The sequence below is a fragment of the Vespa mandarinia genome, chromosome 1, assembly GCF_050613455.1.
Source record: "Vespa mandarinia isolate Hongniang chromosome 1, ASM5061345v1, whole genome shotgun sequence".
Classification (NCBI taxonomy): domain Eukaryota; kingdom Metazoa; phylum Arthropoda; class Insecta; order Hymenoptera; family Vespidae; genus Vespa; species Vespa mandarinia.
This window is the reverse complement of record NC_140810.1, coordinates 13595001-13612141: the sequence shown is the minus strand read 5'-3', so window position 1 is coordinate 13612141 and position 17141 is coordinate 13595001. Positions and strand designations below refer to the sequence as shown.

The 17141-nt window shown below is 32.2% G+C and overlaps 1 protein-coding gene across 1 annotated transcript in view; it reads right to left on the bottom strand.

The window, feature by feature from the left end:
* Positions 1 to 5371: 5371 nt before the first annotated feature.
* The window catches only part of LOC118447719 (uncharacterized), a 39826-nt gene continuing 28056 nt past the window's right edge, over positions 5372 to 17141 (bottom strand). The window contains exons 2-6 of the mRNA XM_035880009.2: positions 13875 to 14024; positions 7560 to 7600; positions 6299 to 6397; positions 5807 to 5881; positions 5372 to 5652 (exon numbers count right to left, since the gene is read on the bottom strand). Coding sequence (XP_035735902.1) covers positions 5443 to 5652; positions 5807 to 5881; positions 6299 to 6397; positions 7560 to 7600; positions 13875 to 14013 — 564 coding nt within the window. The 5' untranslated portion in view covers positions 14014 to 14024 and the 3' untranslated portion in view covers positions 5372 to 5442. The remainder of the gene's footprint in view (positions 5653 to 5806; positions 5882 to 6298; positions 6398 to 7559; positions 7601 to 13874; positions 14025 to 17141) is intronic.

Genomic DNA, 17141 nt, shown 5'->3' with positions numbered 1-17141 from the left:
TACATATACATATATTATGCTATTAATCTAGTACTATTAATCTATTAATTAATTTGATTATATTATTAATATTATAATATACATACATACATACATATACATATGTATTAGATAATTGATTATTATTTAATTTATACATAATAAATAAGGATCTATTTAGTAGTATGTTTTTTTGATCTATATAAATCCTTGATATCGAATTGCATTTGAACATACAGTTATACGAAATAATATTCACACAAGTGATAATAATACTATTATACATTTGTTTACTTTTTCGACAATCCTTTTGATCGATCAATCGAGAGTAGTACAGTAGTAAGGTTATAAGTACATACTTACAATTTCGTTTTCTTTTGGTTCAGTCGTTATTGCGACGTCGTACAATATATAATACGATTGACGAGTCGCTACACGCGTTCCAGTTTTCTATTTATTCACATATTATTTTTCATATTCGTACTTTTGATCAAGCTGTTTAATTAATATACTATATTATTATATATATATTATATAAATCAATAATTAATATATATATATAATTATGTATATGATATTAATATTATATTCAAATATATATTATTAATATTAATAATAAAAAAATTATATATATATTTTGTGTATGTGTGTGTGTGTGTATGTGTGCATTCGTTTATACCATTAATTTATATTTTTTTATTGTTAATTATCTTGTTTAATAAATTAATTTAATATTATATTAATAAAATCTGTAGAAGACGAAAGCTGAGTATTAATCAACGAAGACTTCGACGTTAGAATATTGACAAGACTTCGTTGGATCTAATGAAGGAAAAGTGATAAGAAATAATGGACGAAAGAATACGCAGATCTTCATCAGAGATTTTTTTTCATCTTCATCGAGAAAAAGGATAAATCGATATTGGGTATGATTTGAATATCTTTTCTATTATACAACGTTCGTTGCGACTTTTCATTTATTCGTGGTTTCAATCGTTTAATTTTAAGTATACGATTTATATTATATTTGATTTTTGAAATTTTCGTTGAATCTTTAAGATTTTAAAATTTACATTTAATAAAATTAATGTTTTAAAAATTGTGCTTTTAACGTTTAGTTATAGAAATTTGACTTTCAACATTTATCATTAAGAATTTAACTTCCTCTTTTAATTTCATACATTTCATTTCATTTGCAAAATTTATAAAATTTAACTTTCATCGTTTGATTTTTCGTTAGCATTTTGCCTCAGTCGTTTAATTTTAAAAATTTATTTTCCAACATTTAGTTTTACGAATTTAATCATCAACGTTTAGTTTTAAACATTTCGATTTGTTTCAAGCACTTTCAATCGTTTATTTCGAAGCATTTAGCTTTCAATGTTTAATCTTACGAATTTAGTCTTCATCTCATTTAACTTGAAAAATTTAATTTTAATCTTATAGCTTTAAGTACATATTATTATGTTGCTTAATGAAACTATTTTTATCTAGTAACATTTTATATATGAATTATATTATTCGTTTAATATAATCAGTAATTTACTGATCAACAATCATTTAACGAATACGTATGCAAACCTACGAATAGATACGAATTACAATAGAAAATGTTACCAATGTAAAGCAATCCGTTTTCTAGTTCATTGAATGAATAATTTGGAAAAAAGATTAAAGAAAGAGAGAGAGAGATTCGACGATATATACGAGAATGCATGTATCCACGTAAAACTAGTTTCAAACTAAAATTCATTTAACTAATTTATTTCACGTGGTTAACTCTACCGTCGGTATAACACAAAACCGAGTATTCCGAGAACGTCCGAGAAAACTTTTGGAAAAAAAAAAATAAGAAAAAAAAAGGAAACAGCAAGAAATAGAGGTGTTAGCTCGAAAACCGTGTAAGTGCTTTTTTTTTCCACACAAGAGACATTTTTCTCACACCTCTTAATAAAAGGATTTCATTGTGTCACCGAATATCCGATTAGTTTGTATGTACTTTTATAAGATATTTCTAATGTTTAATATCTAGTAACACTTAGATAACAAACGAGAATAAGATATATATTGGATTGATCTTTGGAATCTTTGGAAGAAGGAGGATGATGAACAATATGACAAGTATATCTCTTTTTTTATTTCATTACCAACAGTATTCTTACATCATGCCGAAACAATGTATAGTGTCTATATCATAATATATATATATATGTATTTATATATATATATATATATTTATATATATATATATATATATGTATATAATCGTTTATAATCGTTTATAGCAATAAGTAGTCTGTAATAGGCGAGTCAGTAGGTATTTAAACAAGTTTTAGGTACGCGTCATTTCGGTTTATTTTTCATTGAAATTCCGTCGTCGTAAAGTACAGTGTCGATCCTCGATACATACAACATATGTATTTATGTATGTATATATGTATGTATGTATGTATGAATGTACGTATGTATATATATATGTATGTATATAAATATGTATATAAATATGTATATATATATGTATGTATATGTCGATTAACGAAGCTCAACGTTCGATCGATTATTGCATTATATGATAAACACGTTTAATCTCTCTCTCTCTCTCTCTCTCCCTCTCTCTCTCTCTCTCTTTCTCTCTTTCTCTTTTTCTCTCACTCACTTAGAATTTAAAGAAATCTCTTGAGTCCCATGAGCTTCGCGTTGTTCATATGGTCGCTTTAGAGAATAGAAGAAGTAGAGCTACAGCACCAGCACCAGCACCAGCACCAACACCAGCACCAGCTCTAGCACTAGCACTAGCACTAACACTAGCATCAGTACCAGTACCAGTGCCAGTACCAGTACCAGTACTAGTACCAGTACCAGTATCAGTAGCAGCAACAGTAGTAACAGTAGTAATTTGCGTATGTCGAGGCGTATGTGTGCTTGTCCGTAACGAAAAGGAAGATTTCTACCTTATCTCAACGATTAACCTCGATTTCCAGGACGTACTGTGAGAGACCGCGGGAAAATTGAACAGTCGCCTGGAGGATAACGATCGATCCTCATACATATATACATACATACATACATACATATATACACACACATCCATATATATATATAAAGTATATATATATATATATATTTACATATATATATACCTCTGGTAGGTAGCGAAAACTCAAACGAGTCAGTAGGGACACATGGAACACATTCCATTTTTGCATTTTCCCCTTCATACGGGGATGGTAAGAAAGAAATGGACAAGGTACACGGCCTTTGGGTAGGACAGATTAAACGGGTTAGAGGATAATCTTTTCGTGTTAGGAGAAAAAAGAAATTGCCTGAGTGCTGGGAATGAGGGTTGAGACTGGCGAGGCGAGGCTGGCAAAGCGGATGGGAGGAATGAGATGAGGAATAAGAGTTGGAGGAAGGGAGATAGCTAGGTAGGTAGAAAACTTTCCATTCTCCACGTGCTACCGTGAATTTTAATTTTATCATTTGCAAGAGAACGGACGAGATAATCAGCACTTAATGGTTCTTGCGACAAGAAAGGAACGTATTTTTTTTGTTGTGCTCCCAAAAATTAACGTTCTGATTCTTCTCTCTCTCTTTCTCTCTCTGTCCCTTTCTTTCTTTCTCTCTCTCTCTCTCTCTCTCTCTCTCTCTCTCTCTCTCTCTCTCTCGTTCTTTCTTTTTTTCATCGTTTTTTCTTTTTTTTTTCTTTCGTCGAGATTGGAGCTATCGAGAAGAAGATCCTTTTAATTTTTTAATCGTCCTAATTTCTGTATATATATATATGTGTATGTGTGCGCGTGCACACGCACGCGTGTGGGTGTATATATGCGTGAAAAAGAATATAGTATACGCCAGCGTTTAATGTTGTGATTTTTCTCTGTCTCTCCTCTTTTAGTTTTGTTTTAATTGTAGGTATATTCTGTTGGCATTATGTGTGTGTGTGTTTTTTTTTCTTTTTCTCTTTTCTGTTTTTCTCTTTCATTAACTATATCTTATCTCCTTCTAACAAGGCATGACAACTACGATACTATGAGAATGAAACAATTCCTTTTTTCATCACCGCGACACACGATTTCGGTGCCGAATATTTAATTTTTAACTACGTTTCTCACGACACGGTAGACCCTTTCGAGATCGTAATCGTGATCATTTTCTTAACCAATATATATATATATATACATATATATATATATATGTATATATATATGTATATATATATATATGTATATATATATATGTATATATATATATATATGTATATATATATCTTTAATCAAGTTTTGATTAATTCTAAACGAGTTGTATTTTTCTTTTTATATTTTTTCTTGTTATCCTCGATAATTTCGCGAAATATTCAGAAATTTTTGTTCCTTCGCGCATTCCATGAACTTTTTTTTGCCTCTTCTTTTTATTTTCATTTTTTATCACCATCTTCCTCTCTCTCTCTCTCTCTCTCTCTCTCTCTTTCTCCTTTTTTTCCCTTTTTCACATTCTTCTCACGGGCAAAGTAGAAAACTAAGGATAGCCAGAGCAGGCTTCTTTATTGTATACATCCTCGATTATCGGTGGAACATAGATAGATCGTCGTTCACATAATTTCCACGCGAAAAAATCGACATTCTTCATTCACTCGGGAAAAAAAGTCTTTCGTCGGGAATAACGTGTACATGTTTCTGTATATATACGTGTATATATGCGTGTTCTCCTGAAAAAAGAGGGAAAAAGACGAAGCACAGAAAAATTGGACCGTACGATATATATCGAAGCATATGAGATATATCGTGATCGTAGAGAATCCTTTAGGAGCTTATATATATATATATATATATATATATATATATATATATATATACATACGTCGAATAGCATACGTATATACATAATGTAACATATTAATGTGTATAATATAATATTAGGGATGATGTGAACACATCGAGCGAGCTCAAGGTCGCGTTCGCGATGGACCGTCGCGCACGAAAAAATCGCGATTTGGGATATGTGTACGTACACGAGGAGTTTGCGTGTATGTGTGCGTGTCTCATTTAATTTCTTTTTTTTTTTTTGTTGATTTTTCTTTTTTCTGTTTTTTGATTTTTTTCTCTTAGTTTCTTTTTTTTTTCTTTATCGGACAAAAAGGTCCCTCGGAATATCTGTGAAATGAAAAAGATTTCGCGATGATCTGCGCGAATCCGAGGTAAAGAATGATGACAATGTCGGAGGATAATGGTGATTACGATGACAATGAAATTTTGGTTTTGTTTGTTCTTTTTTTTTTTGGTTTTCTTTTCTATTTTTTTTTCCTTTTTTTTTATGATTTTTTTGTTTTGTTTTTTTTTTTTCTTTGAAGAAAAAGATATTCACGTAATACGCATTAATAATCTTCCTCTCCTTTAACGAGGGATAATCAAATAGATTAAAGTCTCTATTTGACTCTTAAATGATTGCGGCGATGTCTTCTCTCCTTCCTCAGCAATGATATGCATAGAAGATGGAGGCCAAGAGCCAAAACACTCCGGACCCGTAGAACCTGGAGTCTGTACCATCGACTCCGTTTCTACCGGGTCGTTTGCGTTTTGATTTCGATTTGGCCCGTCGTTTGCGAGAATAAATCGCGTTCGTCGCGTTCGTCGGTGATTCGATGTTGCAGTAACTCAGATCGCAGCAACTTATGCAGATCTGTAACGAATGAAATTCATCGAGTTTTTTTTTTAACTTTCGAATATTTTTCCCCTTTCTTTTTTTTTTTCTATATATATATTTTTTTAATTTTTTTTATTTTTTCTTATATCTCTATTGCGAAACGTCGAAATAGATATTGTGTATCTCGCACCTGCTGCGTGTCGACCGGAATACAACCGACGGAGGATGGGCCGCATTCTGCGCTACTTGCACAGCTTTTGCTCACCTGTGGCAGAAAAGTTTTAAAAGATTGAAATAAGTAACTCTTATTTCGACCTAACTTTTAAATGAGCCATTCAAATAATCTATGTTAGGGAAACGGGTAATGGGACTTTGTTAATCGTTAACTTCGAACTTTGCCGAGAGTTGTTAAACGATTGAAACGATTTAGAGAATTCTCGAGTAAGAAACATAGCCAGAGTAAAAGATAAATAGATAAATAAATAAATAAATAGAGAGAGAGAGAGAATGAGATAGAAATAAAAGTGAAGTATAATAAATTAGTCGATAAAGTATCTAGTAAGAACGTAATAAAAAGATGATATAATGTTTCAACCATTTCGAAAGGGACCATTGGCTTTTAGGTATCATGGTGGAGATAGAATGAGTTGGTAGGGTCAAGTAGAAAATGAAATTTGCTTGCCAAGACGCTGTTCCCTCGGCTATCCAAAATGTGCAGGGATCGGCAGAAGTCACGGCCACCCGCCGGACATGGTGTATCTATTGCCCATTCGTTGCACATCTGTGAAAAAGATACGAGTATTAAGTAGCTATTAAAGAAAAAGTGATGAAAAAAAGAAAATTTCATTGGAACAGAGGATATCATGATGGTATCATGATATGGGAGAGAGATATATCATGATGGTATTATATTTTAAGTCTTACAAGTTTACATTATTTATTATGTTCGTATAATACCTATTTAAATATTTGCAAATAATTATAATATTAATTATAATAATAATTGAAAAAAGAGAGAGAGAGAGAGAGAGAGAGAGAGAGAGAGAAAAGGGACAAATTCACAGAATGCCCTTGGAATCCGCTTTTAATTATTCATATCTCTTATTCTTTTCTCTCTCTCTCTCTCTCCCTCTCTCTCTCTCGTTTTTCTTTTTCTTTTTTTTCCTTTTTCTTTTATTTTCTTTTTTACTTTGATGAAAAATTACGAGAAGGAACGAAAGTGAAGAATCGCAGCGCGCAAAGGAAAAACGGCGCGGCGCGTCGTAGGCAAGTAAGCGACGACTAGACTAGCTCTTTTGTGTTTTCTGAATGGTACGTCCGAATAGAATATTCAATGAGACGATAATTTAAGCGAGGGTTTGGACGGGGTAATGGAGCGAGCTATGTATATGCATATATAAATACATTACTACCGCAGTGTAAATACAGCGCCGGGTATGTGTGTACGTTTTATACGAGCGTTAGATATATTTTTTGGCGTTCAGTTTTTTCGGAAACGGAAAGGCTTGTGTACCGACGTGTGCGGAATTTATTCTGCCCGACGAAAGCACTTGGTGCAATCTACTCGGCTATAATTTCGTGTTTCCGATCGGCGATAGAAGAATCGCCAACTGGACTGATATTGGCAATTCTCCCTCGAGACAACTTGAGCGAAATAGAGAGAGGGAAAAAGGGAAAGATAGATAGATGGAAAGAGAGAGAGAGAGAGAGAGAGAGAGAGAGAGAGAGAGAGAAAGAGTAGTAGCAGTAGTAGTAATAGGAAATTGAGAGATAGAGAAAGAGAGAAGAGGTTTTGAAGCAAGAAGAAAGAAGGAAAGAGTTTAAAAGAAGTCGAAATCGATGCCACGACTTTCCTTCGATTTGGACGAAATTGTGCCTCCAAGCTGGCACACGATCGAGGCATTAGGGACTCTTAAAGGAGAGTTTAATGGACTCGTCGATACCTGGTTGTCGCTGACGTTGACGCAAGTGTAGCACGTTAGACCTGAAACAATGGAAAAGAGATAGACGATGAGGAAGCGTTTATTAGATTATTTCCTTTTTAAGATATATCTACGTTTTTTCCTTTCTTTTTTTTTCTTCTTTCTTTTTTTTTTTTTTTTTTTTTCTTATATCATATGAAATTTGTCGTCAAAATGTATCGGAAGAAAAATAACTTTCTATATATTCCTTTCAGAGAAAATCAAATTCGTTTTATTTTCCAAACAAATTATCTTTCGTATATATACAAACAGATTATATATATGTATATGTATATATATATATATAATATATATAATATATATATATATATGTATATATTATATCTGTTATTAAACTGATACTTTTTCTTTTTTCAATTAAAAAAGTAAAATCTACATAATTACCAGAAATTTGTTCCATGAATAAATAATTAGTTTTGCAAATCATCGTCATTGACAGATTTATATACATGCATTGGAGGCAAACATTTCGGGCCCCGTAATACAGGGTCCCCACACGATACAATATAAATTTATATTATATAATAAATTATATTATATAATAAATTTAATTTAATATTTACTTGTCGAAAATGAAATTTTTATTTCTATGTTTGTATTTATAATCAATTATGGACAATATATTTTTTAGTTTATCATTCTCATGAATTTAATTGAAGAGAGTAAATATATGTTTTACATAATTGATTTATTTTAATGGGAATCCAAGCAAAAATTTATAACGCCTCAAGTCCGTGGATGGCTAAATTCCCCGGTGATTATTGTTTATATGCATAATATATATATATATATATATATATATATATATATATATATATATTAGTTATTAACTTGATACATTTTATCAAATATATCGTCAAAATGTATTTAAAAAAAAATAATTTTTCTTTTTCTTTTATAAGAAAAACAAATATATACAATTTTTAAAATAATTTATTTAATAAGTAAATAATTATTTTTGTCAATTACCGTTCATATACACGTATAAATATATATATATATAAATATATATATATATATATATATATCAGTTATTAATTTGATACATAACACCTGCTCGTTCAGTTTTCAACCATCGCGATCGATTCTGTCGTGTTATACTCGCGCGTTGGACCTTTGTTAATCCTCTCGTAACTAACGCTTAACGGGAATAAAAAAGAGGATCACATATATATCTATCTATCTTATCGTATAGGATCGTTCAAAGCAAATAGTAGAATTTCGCAGAACTCTAAACTCCCAGTATTGAAGGTGAGTTTAGAACGACGCGATGGGTGCTCTGCTACCACTATTCGTTGGATCGTTTCTCTTCCACCATCTCGATTTTCTTTCGACAATCAATCCTCTGGTAGTTCAAACTTTCGATAATATAAAGTCGACAGGCAAACTAGAGTATGAGGAAGAAGCATGTTCTCCTTCGAAATAGAAATGGGACACGAAGTTTGGGACATTTTTCGGAACAATGGCGTGTCCTATCGTTTAGAATTATATAGAACTTATATATTATATATATATATATATATATATATATATATATATATATATATATAAATAAAGCCTTAATCTATGTGTTCGCAATTTCTCAAAAACTTCGACTATTTTTGTCCGATCCAGATGAAATTTTATATAACTTCTTTTTAGGATTCGACGGAAAATTTAGGCTACTTAACTTGCGGAAATATTAGCTATAAAACTGGATACAAGGTTTTAAACGAGCAAAAGAGAGAGAGAGAGAGAGAGAGAGAGAGAGAGAGAGAGAGAAAGAGAGAAGGTCGATATACGGCTGACATGTAGTAAAAGAGGCCGAGGCAAGTTGATATGTTTTCCAGTTTTTAATTTTTGCAACAATTTAGTATTTGCCAAAGCGTAATTCTTCGTTATCGTGGTTGTTCGCTAAAAACGTAAAAAAATATAGTAAAGCATATTAACGTAATAACATACCAGTTAAAGTAGATGTTTAAATTGCATTTTACCTTTTGCAACAGAAAGTTTCGCTCTTTTTAATAAATAATTATGTGTAGCATCAATTAAATTGAAATGTTTTATACCCAGATAGAACATTAGTTTTTCCTCGTAAAAGTACAGTCCAATTAAATGACCGTCCAAAATGCCAAACGAAATATTAAATATTTATTTTTGTTGTTTATTATTTTGTTCATTATGTTTGTAGTCTTTTACGTCTCTCGATAACAAATTTAACTCTGTTTATTAAGAGTTGTAATATACCTTAAAATAATATTGTACGTATTCATTAGATTTGTTTTTTGCTGTTTACATTGTTATTAAAAAGAAGAAACAAAATGGTTCCGTTTAAAAAAGTCAAGGTGATTTTGCACTTTTATCAATAAAAAAAAAAAAAGGTTTTAGATTTTAAAAATCATAGTTACCATTACGTTAACAAACTCTATATACATATACATATATAATTATAATTAAAACATAATTATCAGACTTGAGTTATATTAAAAAAAGTGTAGGTATTATAATTTAATTAAAATTTTGAATATTACATTTAATTTTAGTATTCCGCTACTAGTTTTTTTTTTATAAAAATTCGTTAAAAAAGAATGAATGATTATTAGTCATTTATTTTAATATTAGTTTTGTGTCTATTTCTTTCAGAATTATATATTAACAATGAAAGGAAAGTATTCGACAAAGCATTTCATTTTTTAATAACAAGATCATTAAGAAATTACATTAATGAGATTATTATTCGTAAAAAAGATGAAGAAAAAAAAAATATATCTCTCAGAAATCGGCACTATATGACTTTTATATTTAATTTGAACTAATTTCTATAAAGTTGTTTATGAATATTTCATTATTTATAACAATAAATTATTAGGATTGATAAATTACGCATTATTATGTGGCTGCATATGTGCGAAAATTCAAAATGAGAGGAGTAGTAATTGAGTAAATGCAAGAAGAAACGAGAGAAACGAAGAGAGAGAGAGAGAGAGAGTGAGAGGGAGGGTGAGAAAGAGAGAAATAGTATTGCGTTCTGCGCATGTGTAACAATCGTCATTTGTTCCATTGTTCCAACATTTCCACCACTTCCCATTACGATCTGTTAGGTAGTTTGGTTTTCTTTATTGACGCGTTACTTGGTTTGCTTGCTAACCATTAAAATGAAATTCTCGGGGATCCAACAACAAACGTGTTGCGTGGTAAACTTAAGTCAAAAATTATTCACGTTCGTTTACAATGTCAGACAATATCATAGTAAGTCAAAGAAATAATATATCAGTTACATTTGAGCGTATTAGAACGTATTATCATGCGATTACCTAATTGCATTAATTTCTACTTTAACGAATATATTACCTTTCCTCATAATAGAGTGTTACTTGTAAGAGTTAAAGTGACAAATCAACATTAGTGTTAGTTCGTTGCATTTTTTTTGTCAAACTCTTCTCTTAAATCGCATAATATTTTGCGCGTCTAAAAAAAAAAAAAAAAAATAGCGCGTCTTAGTTTAATGTCTGTATAATATTAAATGTGTATCATTTACGAGCATTATTTTTAAGTTACGTAGATTCACAATAATTCTGGATTCTAATAAAAAGATCTAATAATAAAATTCTTCGATGTCATTAGAGAACTTTGTAAATAGTCAATAGTAAATATAATAATTAATTCTCTTAGATTGTCGTAAATTTAACAAGTGATTGATAAATCATTTTTAAATATGGCAATTTATAAAAACGTATTAATGATATTTGTTATTGCATTATATCCAAATAATTATAGTCCTGCTTTTGTGGCCGTATAATTACTGCCGTATATTTACTGATCGTTAATAATAGATTTCTTTACAGGATAGGAAAGGATGTAACAGGATCAAATAATGTTGAATAGGGCCGGACTGGGATAAAATAAAGTCAAATAGGACCGAATATGATCGAATAAGATTGCCGAAGATAAACGAAGATTGTTGAAGATAACCGAAAATGTCCGAAGACTCTAGACAAAATCCCAGACAAAACACCGGATGAAACTTCGGACAAAATCCCAAATAAAATCCCAAACACAATTCCAGACTAAATCCTAGATAAAATTCTGAGCCAAGGAAAACCGAGTTTAACCGAATCCAACCGAATCTAACCGAGCTGAATGAAGTCGCCTAAAAGCATATGACTCGAATCATTTCGTCCGATCCGATTCGATCCGATCCAAGACGAACTAGATCCTACCTATCCGATCCGACTAGTCCTTTGTGGTTCTGTTCAGTCCTATTCGATTCTGTTCTATTTCATCCATAGTTTGATCCTATTATGCTCTCTTCAGTCTTGTTCGGTCCTATTCGGTCTTATTATTTATTCGGATCCTATTATCCTCATTTTAGTCTTATTAGGTTCTGCTTGAATATATTCAATCCTTTGCGATCCTATCCGATCTTATTCATATTTACTCGATCCTATCCGATCCTATTCATATTTACTCGATCCTATTCAGTTCTATTCTGTCTTGTTCGATTTTATTTGATCCTACTCTGTCTCATTCGATCCTTTTGGACCCTATATATTCGAATATATTCGATCCTATTCAATAATGTTCGATCCTGTTCAGTCCTGTTCTGTCCTATTCTATTCTATTTGGTCCTATTCGATCCTGTTCGATCCTATTCAGTCCTGTTCGGCCCTATTCGGTCCTATTCGATCCTATTCAATCTTATTCGATTTTATTTTATCCTCTCGTATCCTTTTTTGTTTTGCTCTGAAAATTACTATTAACGATCGGTAAACAAGGGTTCTACTAACGCAAACTTAGTTGGTCGGCTATAAAAGTCGGAATCTATTGTTACCAAACTACTTAGCTGTAATTACTCTGACGAATTATTTTTAAATGTCAGTAACGTTTTTTTTTTTTATAAGTTACCACGTTTATAAATGATTTACTAATTACTTGTTAAATTTTACAACAATCGAAGATAATTAATCATTTTATTTATGAAATTCTTTGATGATATCAAAATATTTACTATTTTCGTGAATACTATGAATTATCATGAATTTATCTAATTTAAAAATCGCTCGTAAACGATACCTTGGAAAATGATCAACACATCGATAATACGATTTAACACTCTTTGTCGTTCTTCATTTTGTACGCAGGAAGTCTCATTATTAAAAAACATTTCTATAAAAAAAAAAAAAAAAAAAAAAAATGTAAAGAATATAAATAAAATAACAAAACTTATGTACTTTATTTTCAAATGATTCATTAAGAAGTCAAACAAATTTGGAGTATAACGTTATATAGAACATTTTCAGATTGAGAAATCGACAAGAATATTTACTTTATCTCCATGAGAACGAAAATGATTGAATGACAGTTGTTATTGTCAGTATACACATACATACATACACTGTACTATCGTAATAAATAGATAAACAATAAAATTAAAACATCTAGTTCTAGTTACGCATATCATAATGTTCAGATAATTTCAATGTATCAACTATCTTTCCGAAACAAGTTGAGGAAATTGTGAAATACTGGTTACGCTAGAATTACATTGATTGAATGATTTTGTGATTGTCACTTGTGATTTGTAATCTGTGTTTTATGTTTCGTGCTCCATGTTCCATGTTTAGTATTCCGTATTCTGTGTTTCGTGTTCAGTATTTTCTATTCTGTATTCCGCAGTTCGTAGTCCGTTATTCTGTGTTCTTTGTAAACACGATGTTTTTACGGATCTGCATTTGAAATTTGGCCACGAGAAAATAATTATATTTCGTAAATTACAACGGTTTTCAATCTTCCGGACCACGGACTATATCTTTTATCCACATTTTTTGCACTTTGTCACGAACAATCGATGATAGTACTTTAGCCAAGCGAGAAAATATTTACTTTATATTTCGAATTACGTATAATATGAAGTAATGCGAATTATCTTGATATATTACTACGAAAGAAAATAATATAAAAATGTTTTTTTAAATCTTAATTGTCCATTATGCTCGATCGAGAGAATATACTAGTATATATATTTATCAAAGAGAAAGAAAGAGAAAGAGAGAGATAGAAAGAGAAAAGATTTATAAAAGGTTTAGACGAATTATGTGATATGTGAGATAAAAGAATAAACTCAAGCTAGTCGAACAAATCATTGGGTCCATTTCATCTTCCTCTTTTATATATTTTTTCGAGAGTTCGAAGAGAAGTTCAATTTTGTTCCATCTTTAGATGCTTCGTTTTTCTCCTCTCGTTTTAAGTATTTTTCGGTATCGTGTACATATATAATATATATAAGTATATACTCACGATAGATGTCCTCCTCATCCGTGGCTATTCCCTTCAAACCGTTTCTTTGTTTCGTTTCCTCTTTCCCGTTTCCAGATTGGACGTTTCTGCCGCAAGTTTCCGCAGCCAGGAGCAACCCGACCATCACCCACGTGATCATTCCTCACATCTCTGTAAGCAACGATAGAGAAAATAGATCGAATAGATAGAGCTTCTTTACATTTTTTTTCTTTTTTTTTTTTGCTTTTTTTCCTTTTTTCTTTTCTTTTTTTTTTTTTATTTATCTAAACAGCTATCATCTTGTAAGTCTATCTCATTTTTGTATCCTTTTATTTCTTAGATTTTTAATTTTATTGAAACTATATCATAATCGTAATCGTAATCGTCATTATCATCATTAACTCTATATAACGTTTATTATTCCCTCGTATCACTTCCGACGACGTGTTGAAAGTATGAAAAAAAGTGCCTCTGAGATCGTAAAAAACGTGACTTCATAGATTTTTCATCGGAACTACCGAACGTTAGTATCGTAAAGTACACCCTACGTTATCGAGATTCCAAGGAGAAACTATTGGAATCCTTGGGGTTGACCGGAATTTAAAAATTAATAGAATAAATTTAGGGACACGCGTGCCAGCAGTTTAAACAAATTTCATTATCTACGTATGCAGCAGTTTTATTTCTCCAGGGAAAGGGAAAGAGAAAGAGAGAAATAGAGAGAAAGAGAGAGAGAGAGAGAGAGAGAGAGAGAGAGAGAGAGAGAGAAAGATTTTTTCTCTCTTTGCCATTGTCGTCGTAGTCGTGTATTATGAAAAATTAAATAAGTCATCTCTCGGTGTGTACGTCTACTGTTAGGGTTGGAAAAACTTAGGGGAGAATACGACGAAGGAAAAATGAAGGAAAAATAAAGACTATAGGAAATGAAATAATTTCCTGTGGACTTCGAATAGACGTCCTTGGGTTTTCCCTCATAAATTTGCTTTCTCTCTTAGTGTACGCGCGCGCGCGCACGTGTGTGTGTGTGTGTAAGTATTTGCATGTGTATATGTATGTCGTAAAACGATGCACGAGGACGTAAGAGAATTTCCGGTTATTTTAACATATGTATGTATTTCTCAGGTTTAATCCTTCGCTTAACCTATTCGCTTGTATTATATTCATCGAAGTATGTATGTATGTACACGATGCTAACTTAAGTAAGGAAATGGATAGTCTTGATCGGACATTTTACTACGAGAAAGTTTGCCAGCAAGGCGTGCCGTTGCACGGTTGTCCGCCCTTAAGCGTTGCCTTTACTAGCAAGAGGTAGAGAGTTAGAGTTCTCCTTGCTCTATACTATACCTACTTACGCGGCTAGAGGTTTTGAACATAGTAAGTTCAGAAATATAGTTTAGAGAGAGAGAGAGATTGAGAGAGAGAGAGAAAGATGAATAATCGATAATACCTTTATCTTACATGGCATAGTTATTTCGAGTGATGTTAATAATTCCTAAAATCTTCATCGAAATATTATTAGAAAATAATAGAACCCATAAGCCTTGTTTAGAACAGATTAACTCGTTCCCTTAAGACTTTCGGTTAAACCGAAATTACAATTACTTGTTCCTTTTACGGCTATCCCTTGGACCTATCAAAGTGAAAATAGTCGAGGATACTGTGGTCGGTGATAAGGGAAACGTCTGTTGGAATGAAATTCGAGCGTATCTCGATAGATAGGGGAAAGTTGAAATCCGGATCAGAATAACTAGAGAGATGGAAAGAGAGAAATAGAGAAATAGAGAGAGAGAGAGAAAGAGATAGACAAACAGACGGAAAGACAGACAGATAGACAGGGAGGATTAGAAGGATAACTAGATTTCGAACGAAGATCAAACTGATCGTTGGATTCGTCTTATTCCTAAATTATTATGGTCGGTCATCGAACGTGTAAAACATATTAGATGTTCCGTATCACATCGTTTCTTTGGGTTCGTCCTTGAAACGTTGATTGGCCGCGAAATTAATCTTCCGATCGTTAGCAATCGAGCACGTCCTTCAGGTATTCCGAGTGGATAATCCTGATTTAACGATGATCAGAGTCAGTTACGAGATTCGCCCGGATTTACTCTTTGATCAGCCTCCATCTACGTGCTCGGGATCGATCACTCGAAACTAATGAGATTGCCCGAATTAAAAGAGATCGATTGATTATGATTACAAAAAGGGAACGGACTCGACTATGGGGCTCGAATCGTTCGTGATTTCTCTCGTTTAAATTCACGCTTTGCGTCGTACGCGAGGGGAATTGATAGAAGAGTTAAATTGACTCGCTTGATCGTCCTAGACTGTGACGAATCAACCTAACCTTTTTTTTTTTTCATTCGATTGGTACGACAACATAGAAGTTCTTTCTTCCTTCTCCGTTACCATTAAGATTCAATCTCTATTTTCTCTCGTATCTTTTTATTTCTTTTTTTTTTCCTTGTTTGTTTGTTTCTCTTTTCTTTTTTCTTTTTTTTTTTTTGTTTTTTGTTCTTATTTTTCTGGCCTTTTTCTTTTTTATTTACGATCACGATGAAAAATGCTTTTTTTCCCTTGTTCAATCGTCGAAGCATTTCTCGTAACAAATCTTTTCGAACTCTAATCGCTTCTATCCTTTTCGAGGAAAGATACCGATACGGGCTTACCCGTTTATGGAACGAAGCAAATTTCACTTCGGACTTCGAAACTCGACGAAGCGTGTTAGAAATCGAAAGAGAGAGAGAGAGAGAGAGAGAGAGAGGGAGAGAGGAAAGTGACCGATTGGACAAATCGGTGCACTTGAATGACGTTCTTCGTCGATCGATAAGAATATCTAGCTTTTGGAATTTAGATAGTTTCGGTCCTACCCGTATCGAACTAGTAAACAAACTTTTCGAAATCGATAATAGCTAATCGATAAATTTGATCTAGTTACTTTATTTTTTTTCCTTCGATTTTCGATGGACTTACTCGTTTACCTCTCTCTTTCCCTTTCTCTCTCTCTCTCTCTCTCTCTCTCTCTCTCTCTCTCTCTCTCTCTCTCTCTGTCTCTCAACGAATTTACAATTACTTATTCCTGTCCTGGAAAAGAAGAAGGTCTGGAGAATCAATTGGGTCCGATTTGGGTCCGATATCATTTTCTCGAGTTGGAACGTGAAAAAGAATTTCGGCTAAATCAGTCGAGTGTGGACACCGATGGACATATGAATCGATAGTATGGAGACCAAAAGAGAGAGAGAGAAAACTTTCGATGGTAGGAACGTGCACGGCAGGTTGGTTCTTCGA